The sequence below is a fragment of the Monodelphis domestica genome, chromosome 1 (genome assembly GCF_027887165.1).
Source record: "Monodelphis domestica isolate mMonDom1 chromosome 1, mMonDom1.pri, whole genome shotgun sequence".
NCBI lineage: Eukaryota > Metazoa > Chordata > Mammalia > Didelphimorphia > Didelphidae > Monodelphis > Monodelphis domestica.
The window spans coordinates 174,396,921-174,410,747 of NC_077227.1; the positions used below are offsets into that span (position 1 = coordinate 174,396,921).

At 48.3% G+C, this 13,827-nt stretch overlaps 1 protein-coding gene across 5 annotated transcripts in view; it reads left to right on the forward strand.

Annotated features, from left to right (window-relative positions):
• Positions 1 to 13,406, forward strand: part of ARHGEF40 (Rho guanine nucleotide exchange factor 40) — a 22,272-nt gene extending 8,866 nt beyond the window's left edge. For 2 of the 5 annotated variants that reach the window (XM_056809978.1, XM_056809980.1), the window contains exons 10-23: positions 3 to 115; positions 369 to 495; positions 3,042 to 3,164; positions 3,311 to 3,454; positions 6,327 to 6,937; positions 7,119 to 7,353; positions 7,760 to 7,846; positions 8,524 to 8,739; positions 9,706 to 9,876; positions 10,614 to 10,791; positions 10,937 to 11,041; positions 11,960 to 12,090; positions 12,694 to 12,750; positions 12,859 to 13,406. In XM_056809978.1, the coding sequence (XP_056665956.1) occupies positions 3 to 115; positions 369 to 495; positions 3,042 to 3,164; positions 3,311 to 3,454; positions 6,327 to 6,937; positions 7,119 to 7,353; positions 7,760 to 7,846; positions 8,524 to 8,739; positions 9,706 to 9,876; positions 10,614 to 10,791; positions 10,937 to 11,041; positions 11,960 to 12,090; positions 12,694 to 12,735 (2,283 nt within the window). In that variant the 3' untranslated portion in view covers positions 12,736 to 12,750; positions 12,859 to 13,406. The other 3 variants (XM_007479769.3, XM_056809977.1, XM_056809979.1) reach the window with 3 other exon arrangements.
• Positions 13,407 to 13,827: the final 421 nt, after the last annotated feature.

Here is a 13,827-nt window from a genome sequence, read left to right on the forward strand (position 1 = left end):
AGGTGGAGGGAACCCCGGATCCCCTGCGGAAGGTGCTAGCGGATCCCCGGCTAGCAGAGCTGCAGAGGGACGGAGGAGCCATTCTCATGAGGCTCCGAGCAGCCCACAGCAGCCGGTGAGCGCCGGGGGCCTGTGTGGGGCAGGGGAGGAGGCTAGGGATGGGTTGAGGATTACCCAAGGGAAGAGGCGAGCTAGGCTGTGTGGGGCAGGGGAGGAGGCTAGGGATGGGTTGAGGATTACCCAAGGGAAGAGGCAAGCTAGGCTGGCGGGATGCTGGAGGCGACAGTCACATCCCTATGAAGCAGAGCGTCCTCCATGAAGAGGGCTCGAAGGCAGGGCAGTCCTCACATTGGCACGGTTACTCTCAGGTTGGAGGGTCCAGGCCCAGCCCTTCTGTACCAGGAAGTGGATGAAGCCATTCACCAGCTCGTGCGCCTGTCCAACCTCTACCTACAGAGGCAGGAGAACCAGAGACAGCGGCACCGGCTCCTCCAGGCGAGTCCTCCCCGGCTCTGAGGCTGATGGGAAACCTGGAAACTTTGCCTCTGTCCCCCCGGGGCTTCCGCTTTTCCTCAGGGCTCTCCTGGGCCTTGACTGGACTTGGTTTCCAGTGTTCTGAGGCCTAACGCCCGCTATGCTCCCCTTCTTTTGCTCCTAACCCTGTTTGGGATTCCTGATTCTGTCCATTGATGAACAAGGATTGGTGCCAGGCACCTTCTGGGGCTCGCAAAACAAAATAACACCGTCTGGGCTCTTGAGGAGCTCCCGGTCCAGAGGAATCCACAAGTATAGAAAAGAGAACTAGGCCGGACGGCCGCTAGATCCACAATCCTAAATCGATCTAACACTGATGAAGAGACTACAAGGTAAATGCAAAGTCATTTCGGAGGGAACTGGGGGGATCTGCCAAGGCCAAATCATGTAAGCCAGGGCCCCTGAGCTGACCTCTGAGCAAGGGAGGGTTGCTCAGAGGTGAAGGGGAGGAGGGAGTCCCAGAAAGGCATTGAGTGCCTCCCAAAGGCAAGGGGTCAGGGGATGTTCTATTTCATTGTGACGGTCAAAAATGAGCCAGGTTCATTGGACCACAGAGGAGCCCTGTGTGATACGCCTAGAAAGGTCGGTGAAGATCAGAGTGTAGAAGGCTTTAAATGCCAAACAGCAGTGTTTATCGTGGAACCTAGAGTGGGGGTTCTCACCCTGGGGTCCATCGATCCTGCCCAAGGAGTCTATGGATCATTGTGTGACCCTGGGCAAGTCACTTAACCAATATATAGTATTGATTCCAAGAGGGAAAGTAAGATTTTTTTAATTTAAAAAATAAATATATATATATATGTATATATTTTATATATATGTATATATCCTAGCACTGGGACAGCAAGATAGCTTAGTGAATAGCAAGTCACCCTCAAGGAGGGAGGGCCTGGGTTCCAATCTAATCTCAGACATTTCCTAGCTGTGTGACCCTAGACAAGTCATTTAGCCCCAATTGCTTAGCACTTACTACTCTTCTGCCTTAGAGTTGATACTAAGACAGAAAGGGTGGCTTTTTGTTTGTTTTAACATTAAAGAATATCCTAGGACTCATTTCTCTCTTGCCCATTACCCCTAGCTGCCACTTCAGACCAGAAGAGTTTGCTTCGTGGGGTTTATTTCTAAGATAAAAGAAAATGTGTGTGTCATAAAGAAATCTGTATATTCCAGCAGGAGACACACGTAAGGTTTCCTTCCCAATTCTTGACTAAAGTTTCCCAAGCCAAGAATAAGCCATGTTCCATTTTGGTTGGGAGATTCAAGACATGGCGGCCGGATCCGTCATGATTCTAAATGAGACTGTCAGCTTCTGTCACTGAAACGCCTCCATTCTGACTTTGGAATATGCCACCTGGACCCCTTAGCTCAAGTTTACTCGGCAATTTCCAATTAAACCTGCTTGGATGTCAGGTTTTTTAATGCATCAGCTATGGGGCACACTAGAGCTTGGAGTCAGGAAGACCTCCTACTAGATATGGGATCTTGGGGAAGTCACCTAACTCCAGTTTCCTCGTCTAGAAAGGGAGGATAGGCTAGCACCTATCTCCCAGGGTGGTTGTGAGGCCAACATGAGATTAAATGGGTAAAAATATTAAATGGTTAGCATAGTGTCTGACACACAGGAACTATATAAACTTAGTTGTTTTTATGCTCTGCCCTCACTGCCATGTAATCATAGAAACAGAGGTTTCAAGCTGGAAGAGGTCTTAGAATGAGATTTACTCAGGTGACTTCAGATGAAGAAACTAAAGCCCGGGAAGGTGAATTGAGTTGCCCCAGGTAACTTTGCCAGTGAATCTCCCTTCCTTCTACCCAAAGTAAGAAGGAAAACTGAACTACCCCATACACTTTTCTGATCACATCACAAATCGGAATGATTGAGCCAGGGACATGCCAAAGTCAGCGCAAGTAAGTCTGGGAGAATTGGTGGTTAAATTGTCACTGTAAGCATCACACTTTCAGAAATCAGTAGACTATAAAAATTGGATTTTGATTTTTTTAACTGTTAATTTCCATTTTAGAATCTATAGGGTTTTTTTAAACCCTTCCCTTCTGTTTTAGAATCAATACTGTGTATCAGTTCCAAGGCAGAAGAGCAGTAAGGGCTAGGCAATGGGGGTCAAGTGACTTGCCCAGGGTCATACAGCTGGGAGGTGTCTGAGGCCAGATTTGAACCCAGGACCTCCCACCTCTAGCCCCTGGCTACCTGCTATCCCAAGTCTTCTTAATGATCTTGGGATTGTATATAATACTTTTCAAAAATTTTTCATCTCTGTTAGCTTATTTGATTCTTGCAACCCTTGAAACAGAATTATTATTATCCCCATTTTGCAAATGAGGGAAATGAACATCCAAGATCTCCAGCCGTACTGTAGACCCAACTGGATGCCCAGGCCTGCACCAGTCCTGTCTCCCCCAAGCATCTTCCTTTTTCCTCCTGTGTTCTTTGCAAACACCTGCTGTTTCTTTGACTGGTGCCTCCTCTCCTTAACCTGCTTGCCCCCCAGGTGCTGCAGTGGCTTTCTGGCCCAGGAGAAGAGCAGCTGATGAGCTTTACTGAGCTTGGAGACTCCCTCCCTGCCCTGCAGGAGACAGAGATCCGTTTCCAAGCCTTCAGTACGGAAGCCCAGGTAAGGCAAGGCGGGGGGCTGACTGAGGCACCTGCACAGGGGATGACAAAGGAGAAGGGAAGGTCTCGGGGAGGAGGAGAGAAAGCTCTTGAAGAGCTGGGGCAGAGACGGGGTGCAGTGACCCTCGTGGGGCCCACCTTCTGAAGGAGCAGCTGGCCCAGGCTCGGGAGGCCTTGACCCTGGAGGAGGACCCTACCACCCAGCAGGCCCTGGATGACTTTGAGCAGCGACTGGAACAAGTAGAGAGTAGCCTCCATCGGGCTCTCCGGCTACACCGTTTCTTTCAGCAGGTATCGTTCCTTCCCCTCTTAGAATGGAAAGTGGGCTGGATCGGTGGGTCAAAAAACCTAGGCTCCTCAGGGCTTTTATTAAGTGCTTACCCTGTGCCAGGCTGCGAGGCACTGGAGATGTAAAGATAGATATATACAAAGGGGCAGCTAGACGGCTCCGAGGATAGAGAGCCAGGCCTGGAGACAGGGAAGTCCAGGGTTCAAATCTGTCCTCAGACACTTCATAGTGCCCTGCACGTAGTAGGTACTTAATAAATACTTGCTGTTTTCTAGCTGTGTGATGTTGGGCCAGTCCCTTAGATCCAGTGGCCAAGCCCCTACCTCTTTTCTGCCCTGGATTCCAAGACAAAAGAGAAGGGTTTTTAAATATAGACAACAGTTCCTGATCTCAGGCAGTTTATGTTCTATTGAAGAAAAAGTAATATCATATACACAAAGAAGTCCATAAAAATATACACAAAGGAAATACTGAGTCTTTTCAGGAGGGTGCTTGGGGGGGCACTAACAACTGAGGTGTCATGAAAGGCCCCCTCTGGAAAAGAACTAGGGAATCCAAGAACCTACATGAGGAGGATGTGCATGACGGGCTAGAGGAGGGCTTATAAAAGTCTCAGACGCTGGAGGTGGAATGTCACACAGAAAGTAACAAATAAGCCCATTTGACTAGAATGTGGGGTCAGTCAGTCAGCAAGCACGCATTTATTTCCTTTAAACTCTTACTTCCTATCTAAAACAGAAGGGAAAGAGCCAGGCAAATGGGGGTAAGTGACTTGCCCAGAGTCACACAGCAAGGGACCAGCAGGAGAGGGGAGAGACTGGAGGCTAGAAGACCAATTAGAAGGTAGTAAGCCGCAATAGTTCAGAAAAGAAGGCCTGAGTTCCAGAACTAGGGTAGTGGTCATCTAAGTGAAGAGAGGAAGGCCGATGGAGATATAATCAACAAGATTTAACAATTGGTTAGGTCTGGGTGAGAGTGAAGAATCTAGGATGATCCTGGAGGACTGTCAGGCTAGTGGTGCTCTCAGCAGAAAGGAGAGAAATGTGGAAGATGGGTAGGTTGGGTAGAATGATCATGTGATCCATTTTGGACACACTGAGTTTGAAATATCAATGGGATGTCCATTCGGAGATGTTCAGCAGCCATGTGAGGATATTGTACTGAAAGCCCAACAGAGAGATGAAGTCTGGATATATAGAAATGGAAATCTTCTGCACAGCTTGTAATTGAAGTCATGAGAGCTGATGAAGTCACTGAGAAAGAGGATGTTACGTATAGTTAGAAAATCTTGAACCCCTAAAATTATATTACCCAGAATGCTTTTCCCTTTGCGCACATTTGCATGGGGTCACCTTATTGTAAGTTCTGTAGCTCCTCCCCTCTCGCTCTCTTCTCTCCTGACCAGGCTGGGTTTAGGGAGCTTTTACTCTAGTTGTTATTAATAAACCTTATAAAATATAATTCTTTAGTTATTGTATATTAATTTTAAAACCCACAATGTAGAGAAAGAAGAAAAGGTCTGAGACAAAGGTAGAGAGGTGATGATCCAGAAAAGGAGACTGAGGCATGATACAAGGAGAAATGAGCAGTTTCACCCAAACTCAAGGAGGATAAAACAATCAAGAGGAAATGATAGTTTGTGGTACTAAACAATGTCAAGAAAAATGAAGCCTAAAAAAATCCTGGGAGTTAGTCATTAAGACCTTGAAGAGAGAAATTTCAGTTGAGTGATGGGGTCAAAAGGCAGATTGAAAGAGTTAAGAAGTGAGGAAAGATGAAGATGAATAGATTTTTGTTGCTGTTCCGTTGTGTCCAACATGTTCAATTGTGACCGTACGGATCACAGCTTAGCTATCCGTGGGGTTTTCTTGGCAAGGATACTGCAGTGGTTTGCCATTTCCTTCCTCAGTGGATCCTTTTCTCAGACAAAGGTTAAATGACTTGCCCAAGATCACACAACTAGGAAGTTATCAGAGGAAGGATTTAAACTCAAGTTCCATGACCCCAGCTCCAGCACTCTATCCCGCGCCATTTATGTGCCTCCTATTAATGGTGATGGATAGTGTTTTAGTTTGGCTAGGAAGGAAAGGCGTAGGAGAGTAGCTTGAGGGGATAGTAGGATCAGATTTTAAGCATGGAGAAGATCCAGGTATGTTCATAGGTTGAGAAGGATCCAGTAGATAAGGAGCAAGACTAGAGAGAAGACTGACTTCGTGCCCTGCCTCTGACTCTGACTGTGAAGGAGCTCTTTCACCTGGGAGCTTTACTTCATCGGAGGGGAGATGGAGACGAGAATTCTTGGATCCCTACCTTTTATCAGTGCTGGCTCTATCAAATCGGAGAATTTCTGTTCCTACTTTAGAGAGTTTTAAGGTTTCATAGTGTTTTTTTTTCCTCAAAGCAGACCTTTGAGGCAATTAGTGTTTCCCCCATTTTAAAGACAAGGAATCAAAGACATCGAGTGACTTGCCAGTGATCACCCAGAGTAGCAAGTGTTGAAGCTGGGATTTGAACCCAGGCCTCCTAATTTTTCAAGGCAGTATCCCTTCCACTCTCTCTTCCTGCCTCTCTGAGATAGTATGTCCAAATCAGATGATGCATGTAAAAGATTTTGTAAGCCCCCGAACTCTATGTGAATAGAAGCTCTTCATTCTCTTTATCTCTTGGGGGTCTTACCCTGGACACATGAGGAATAGCGGTGGTAGTGGGACTGTGGGCTGCAGTGTTCCCAGGGGCTGGAGTCATTGGGTGGGTGTGAAGGGACTTTACAAGAAGAAATAAACGGTTTTAAGGACAAGAGCCCAACCTCTCATCCCTGTTTCTCTGTCTCTCGTTGGCTCCTCCTTTCCCATGTCGCTCCCATTATCCTTACAGGCGCACGAGTGGGTGGACGAGGGAACAGCCAAATTAGCAGGCACGGGACCAGGTAGGGAGGCTGTCCTAGCAGCCCTGGCCCCCGTGCCCAGTGCAGGCACCTTCCAAGAAATGCGGGCACTGGCCCTGGAACTGGGCAGCCCAGCAGCACTCCGAGAGTGGGGCCGCTGCCATGCCCGATGCCTGGAACTGGAGAGGAGGGTTCAAGAGTTTCTGGGGGATGAAACAAGTCCACAAGGCCGATGCCGGCGCCGGGCTGACAGCACAAGCAGCGGAGGAGGCAGACAGGGCCCGCTCAGCCCGTCTTGGAGTCTCTGCTCTTTGCTGCTCCCCAATAGCCCTGGACCCCGACCAGCTCCTTCTCACTGTTCTCTGGCACCCTGTGGGGAAGACAGTGAGGAAGAGACCCCAGAACTTGCCCCTGAGGCCCAGAGCAAGCCACGGCCTGGAACTACCCGAGCCGTATTGATCCGGGGCCTCGAGGTCAGCAGCACCGAGGTGGTAGACAGGACCTGCTCCCCGAGGGAACACGTACTGCTAGGCCGAGCTGGAGTCCCTGATGGGCCCTGGGGGGTTGGCACCCCTCGGATGGAGCGCAAAAGAAGCATCAGGTGAGGCCTGTGATCACCCGAGACCCATTCTCTTCCCCTTGCTAGTAAATGAAGCCCAGCCCCGGGGAAATGAGAGAAGAGCAGGTTAGGGAGCCCTAGGGGAGGGAGGGGCTCCCCTCACCCCCTCTCCGGGCCTCTGCTCCCCGGTGCTCTGGACTCACAGCCCCTGTACTGTTCACAGCGCTCAGCAGCGGCTGGTGTCAGAGCTGATCTCTTGTGAGCAGGAGTACGTAACAGTGCTGGGGGAGCCAGTGCCCGCGCCAGGGCCTGAGCTGACGCCGGACCTCCGAGCTGACTGGGCTGCAGCCCTGGCTGCCCGCGAGCGCCTCAGAAACTTCCACCGAGGGCATTTCCTCCGGGAGCTACAGGGCTGTACTTCACACCCTCTTCGAGTGGGAGCTTGTTTCTTGAGACATGTAAGTGATCAACGGGGTCCTCCCCTTCCAGGAGCCCCTCCCCCTGCCTCTGCTTCTCTAAGCCTCATCACCCCTAAATGCATTGTCTCCCAACCCCCCTAAACCATTCTGAGCAGTCTCATCCTCTAAAACTCCCCATCCTCAACCTCTGTGGCTACCTCTCGAATCTCCTTCAAATTCATCCTTCATCCTTTTCTGGAGTCAATAATGACTTCTCCACGGAGACACTGAATTTGTATCTTGTGGAGATGCTTCCCACCAAGTTGGCCCCTTTCTCTTGACCAAGTGCCTCTCTTCCGATCTTCCCTGGGCTCCTTTTGGGATGGGCAGGAGTAGAGAGCCTCTCAGCCACTTTGCTCCTGACGCAGGGGGCAGTTCAACATTGCCCACTTTCCTTTCGATACAGGGGGACCAGTTCAATTTGTACGCTCAGTATTTGAAACAGCGGCTTAAACTGGAAGCTGGCCTGGCTGCGCTCAGCCCCCCTAACAAAGTAAGCGGCTCCCTCCTCCATCTACAACGTGGACTGGGGTCGGGACCATTCTCATTCTCTACCCCTTTGGCCTAGCGTGGGAAGAAAATGGCATCTTTCTAGTGCACGTAGATGTGTAGAGCGCCAGGCACTTGTCTGAGTCCCCCGACATGGTAGAAAGGGCGGTGGAACTGGGCAGCAGCCCTGGAGCTAGAGAGCAGCTTTCATGCCAGGCGGTCGGGGGTATGAAATAAATCTACCAGGCTGGCGCTGACATTGGGCAGATAGAAGTAGGGAAACCTGTGTTCTAGCCCTAGTTGGCTGGATGTGTGGAGGTCCATAAGCTACTTCTCTCCGTCTATTTGCTCATCTCAGTAAATAGGAAGAATCCCTATATTCCTAGCTTATAGAGCTGCTGCCAGGATCCAATGAGATCATAGACAAGGAAGCATCTTAAAAAGTGCACATGCTATAGAAACAGTCAATTATTTGTCATTCATTCCGTTTCTCTCCTCAGATCATAGAGCGAAATAGTCTACATGTGCCCCCTCCCTAACCTTCCTGCAGGACATTCCCCTCCCCCACGTCCCATCTATACAGGTTGCCCTTGAGTGGTACCCTTCAGCTCTCCAGAACCTAACTGCCACGTGCTCATTGAATGAATGCCTCCCACCGCCTGTGTCTTCTCCCCTCCCAAGGGCTCCACAGAAGGCAGCCCCTACCTGCCCCGGTTCCTACAGCAACCTCTGGAACAGTTAGCTCGATATGGGAAACTCTTGGAGGAGCTGCTGAAAGAGACGGGGACTGAGCCAAGTTCTGAACGCCAGGCCCTGGCGGCTGCCCTGCAGATGCTAAGGGACCAAGAGGACAGAGGCCGAGATCTGTTGGCTGTGGAGGCTGTACGTGGCTGTGAGGTAAAGCCAACCAACCCCAAACACTCCAATCTCTTGACACCACTACCCCCAAGATAGATGTTGGGTTCTAGTCTCAGGCCTAACTAGTTGACCTTAACCAGGTCATTCCTTTAATTCTGTTTCTTCATCTATAAGATGAAAGGATTAAACTGAAACCTTTTCTAAGGCCTCTCCTAGCTTGAAATCCCATGACCTTTCTTGTTCCTTCATACTTGACTTTCCAATTCCATAAAAATCCATGCCTTTTCCCCATCTTCCCTACTAGCCCTACCTTAGATGTACCCTGAATGCATATTCTGTTTCCCCTCTCCTTTTTCTCTTTTCTCCACCCTGAGATCAAGTTCTACCACAATTTCAACCCTGTCCTCTCACCTAGGGAACATCTTCTTCCAATTCTTTGTTCCTTTTCTTAGGAGAACAGCCATTTAGAATGCTAGAGTTCTCAGAATGCAGTGGCATCCCTTGGAGACTACAAATTGCAGTTTGAAGTGTGCCATTCCTTCCTCCCCCCCAAGGCTGGGATTGAACACTACCTGGTAGAAATACATAATCTATGAATTTCCCAAGCAGCTCTGAACCCCAAGTTTGGGAATTCTAAGCCAAAAGCTTCACTGCTTCCTATGCTCCACCAGAAAAACCTAACATCATGCCAAAAGGGGAAAAAATACCTCCCCAAGATTCCAATTCATCCTGCTTCTGTTTCTCTACTCTTTCTGCAAATTCCATTTCCTGCTTCTTCCTGCAAGGCCCACCAACCTTCATTTCCATCTAGGAAAAAAAAGGGAAGACAGCATATAGAATGGGCATTCAGGATGGAAACTAAGTAAAGTAGAGCCAGTAAAGCAGCTGGAGAAAAGGCATGGAATTGGAAAGTCAAGTAGAAGGAATAAGAAAGGAGTCAAAGGGTCATGAGATTTTGAGCTAAAATCTAAAATAAACCAAACTTTCCCTCTTGCCCTTCAACAGGTGGATCTAAAGGAGCAAGGGCAACTATTGCACCGGGATCCATTCACTGTCTTCTGTGGGAGGAGGAAATGTCTGCGCCATGTCTTCCTCTTTGAACATCTCCTCCTTTTCAGCAAACTCAAGAGCCCAGAGGGTGGACCTGAGGTTTTTGTTTACAAGCAGGCCTTCAAGGTACATGGTCATGGGGGCTTCCTTCTTTCCTGGGATATTCAGAGGGCTCTGGAATCTCACCCTAAGACATGGATAAACTATAAACAGGTCTCGGCCTGAAGTCAGCCACTGGGTCAGGGTCTTAAGTACTCATGTCACGAACCAAGCTCTTGAGATTCCCTTTTTTCTGGAAGAATAGCTACCACCAGACAATCCAGGAATAGAATGAGAGTCATAGAATGTGATCTAGAACAGTGGGGTCAAACTCAAATAGAAAGGTATCTCTGCAGGCTACATTTTGACTTAGAAAACCTCAAATTAACATTATCTAGGTCATGTTGTATTTTTATTTATTTTGTCAAACATTTCCCAATTTAACCCAGTTTGGCTGCACTCTGTTTTGCCAGCTGTGAGTTTAACACCTCAGATTTAGAATATGTGGGCATAGGTTTGAGGTGGAAGCAGAGGAAGGGAATCAAGGAGTCAAAATAAATACTTCTTGACTAAAGAAGACAGCCAAAGGGAACGACCTAAAAGACTTGCCCTCCTGAAGCCACGTTGGTATCAAGTGTTACATGATTCCTCTTTCCCCCAGCCAATAGTTTTGCTCCAAAATCTAGATAAATAGATCTAGAATCATTTCCTATGGCTCCAGTATTTATTCTTAGTCTCTATTGTGGATGTTGGGGATCTGGTTAGTATGAGATCCACCACTTGCTCATTTATTCATTCTGTACCCCTCCCCTTTTTTCTCACAGACTGCCGACATGGGGCTGACAGAGAACATTGGGGACAGTGGGCTCTGCTTTGAGCTATGGTTCCGAAGACGACGTTCCCGGGAAGCATACACACTTCAGGCCCCTTCATCGGAGATCAAACACAAGTGGACAAGTTCTATTGCCCAGCTGCTTTGGAGACAAGCAGCCCACAACAAGGGTACATGAAAAGAGCTGTGGAGTTTTAGCAGACCAAAGAAGGGGTAGTGGTGAAGGAGCAAAAAAATGGGGTGGGCAATAGGCTAGTGTTCAAGGTGGAGCAGAGGTGAGAAGGGAGGGGGAGATGACAATGTCTGTTTCCCCAGAGCTTCGAGTGCAACAGATGGTATCCATGGGTATCGGAAACAAACCTTTTTTGGACATCAAAGCCCTGGGGGAGAGGACCCTGAGTGCCCTGCTCACAGGGAGAGGTGAGGGGAATGGCATGGAAAGTATTCTTCCCCCACCCCTTCCCAAGAAGTGCTCAGAAACTTAAAGATGAGGGTGATTTTTGAAGATGGGGGCTAGTAGTTAAGTAGGGATAAAAAGAAGTGGAAAACTTTCTAGGAATTCTAGAATTAGGGGACATTCCATGGGCCCAAGGAAGATTATGGGAAGGTAGAAGAGCTTTCCCACAACATTTGCCCCTCCCTCCCACACACCCCACTTTCTACAGCTGCCCGAACCCGGGCCTCCGTGGCTGTCTCTTCTTTTGAGCATGCTGGTCCCTCCCTACCCTGTCTCTCCCCGGGAGCCTGCTCCCTGCCCGCCCGCGTCGAGGAAGAGGCCTGGGACCTGGACATCAAGCAGATCTCCCTGGGTGAGGCACCATGTGTGGCAGTGGCCCTGCACCCTGGTGATGCCCCTAACTGGATGCTCCTAACAGCTAGGTCACCAAGGCAATGCTTGGAGTTGCCTTTAACTGGTCTGTTTAGCCAAGTAGCCTTGTTGCCACAATGATTCTGTATTCCTTTCCAATCCAGAAGTACCTCCTACCCCATTGCTAGGGCAGTGCTTACTGCAGGCTGTTTTTAAGGAGCATTTCCTCTATGCCCCTCTCTCTAGCTCTCCCTGGGTCGCTATGGAAACTGCCTCAGCTTCCTGTTGTGTCCTCCTGGTTCACCATGGCAATACTTACAGCTTCCTGTCGCTTCTTCCCTGATTGCTCAAATGATGCTGCTGACAATTTCCTGCCTCTTACTGGGGGGGGTTCCCCTGCAACGGGGTTGCTATGGTGACTCACAGCTTCCTATTGCTAGGGAGTTTTTCCTCTATACTCCGGAAGCCTGGTTGTGTAAGGTAATCTGGAGGGGTCCTATACACTGCTCTCATCCCAGCTTCCCCTCCAGCACCTGAATCACCTGACTCTTCTGGAGAAGTGTCCCCAGGAGCAAGGAGCAGTCCCAGCCTGCAGCCCCCCAGCCTTGGGAGCAGCACCCCTATCATGCCAAGCGGAGGGATCTTGGGGTTTGGCCGTCCGGTAAGTTCCTATAATGAGGCCAGGCCTGGGCACAATCTCTGCTTATTTTATAACTTCTCCTATTTGTATAGTTCATTAATTCATAATGGTGCCCTTCCCAATTTAAGCCAGAGATGGAAATATCCTGACCAGACCTCCATAGGACACTGGAGAGCATTTAATAAGTAGTAGAATATTAGGGTGGAAGGGAAAAGGGGAGGAGAGGCTAGGGTTCAAGCTAAAGTGATAAAATTGAGAAATATTAGGGAGGCATCTCTGGTGTAGAATTACCAGACTTCTAGTTAGAAGCAACACTATGGTGAAGACTGGGCTAGCTCTCAGAAGTGATCTGGATGATCATTTACCAGCTGTAACCTTAGGCAATGCTTAATTCTCAGTGAGCCCCAGTTTCTTCATTTATAAAATGGGAGTGGTAACATCTAGCTACTTCAAAGAGATATTGTGAGGACCAATTTAGATCCCATACAGGAAGGTTTCTATAGCCATAAAGAACTGTATTAAAAGTAAGCTAACATTATTATTATTAAAGGTACCAGGTTGATGGGGAACAAGAAAAAAAAAAGTTGTTATCCTTCTAGCTCACTGTAGTTTCTCTTTCCTCAGAGCCATTCTCGAGCCCCAAGTGACCCCACCACCCCTCTGTGACTCTGGAGCTCTGGGGTGAGTCATCATATCATCATCTTTCCCATCCAACATTTCCCTCCCCCTTCTAGTTCCCAGAAGGCCATTCTTCCTCGACTGAATTCCTTTTACTCTTATCTCTTACAGAGTAGGTCCAGAACTCAACAGGAGCACCACCTTTGGAGCACATGATGGGTTTGGGGTAGAGGCAAAAGAGAATGTCATGCTGCTTCCTTTCATTTTATTTTCTAGGGGAAAAGGGTTAAGGGATCAGTGCATTATTATACTGCCTCCCCATCCCCTGCTCTTCCTAGCTTGGTGCCTTTGCCCAAAGGACCCCAGGGGACCGTATCTCGCTCGCCACTTAAACCCTGCAATAGAAATCCTCCCCTTTCCCTTTCTTCCTCAACCCTAACTCATCATTTCCTAGGAAATACATCATTGCACATGCCCAGGGGGGTCACTCCCAGTACTCTCCATCCACACCTTCATTTCTCTTCCCACCATCTTACTCCTCCCTAAAGGAATTCATCTCTGCCAGGCAAACTGGAGTATTCTGGGAACTGGACCATCAGAGGAGACAGAACTATGCAAATTGTGGTGGGATGGAGAGTTTGGGGAACCTGAAGATGTCTTCTATGTAATTACTGTTATTATAATTACTATTGCCATATTAAATATATTTACTGGAATCATCTCCTGGAAACAGTCATCTTCTTAGTCCCCTGGAATGACTGAAACAACACTTTAATTTGGACCCTTCCCCAGAACTAGTCATAGCCAGGATGGATTAAAAAAAACTTTAAGTAAAAGGGCCTTTTATGTGACCTAGGGCAAGTCCATTTATCCTTCTAAGGCCTTATTCCTCTAATCTGTGAAATGAAAACCTTGAACTATATAACCTCTACAGTCTCAATCTATGACCAAAGCTTTGTTTCAGTGACTGACTACATGTCTAAATGAGGCCATCTAAATGCAGGGAGGCTCATCATGAGAAGATTAGATACCCAGTAACTACATAGATATACACACATATATATACACATACACACATACACAAAAGAATCACTTGCAACTCATGAAGTACTTACTAATGACTACCATCTCCCACAAGGT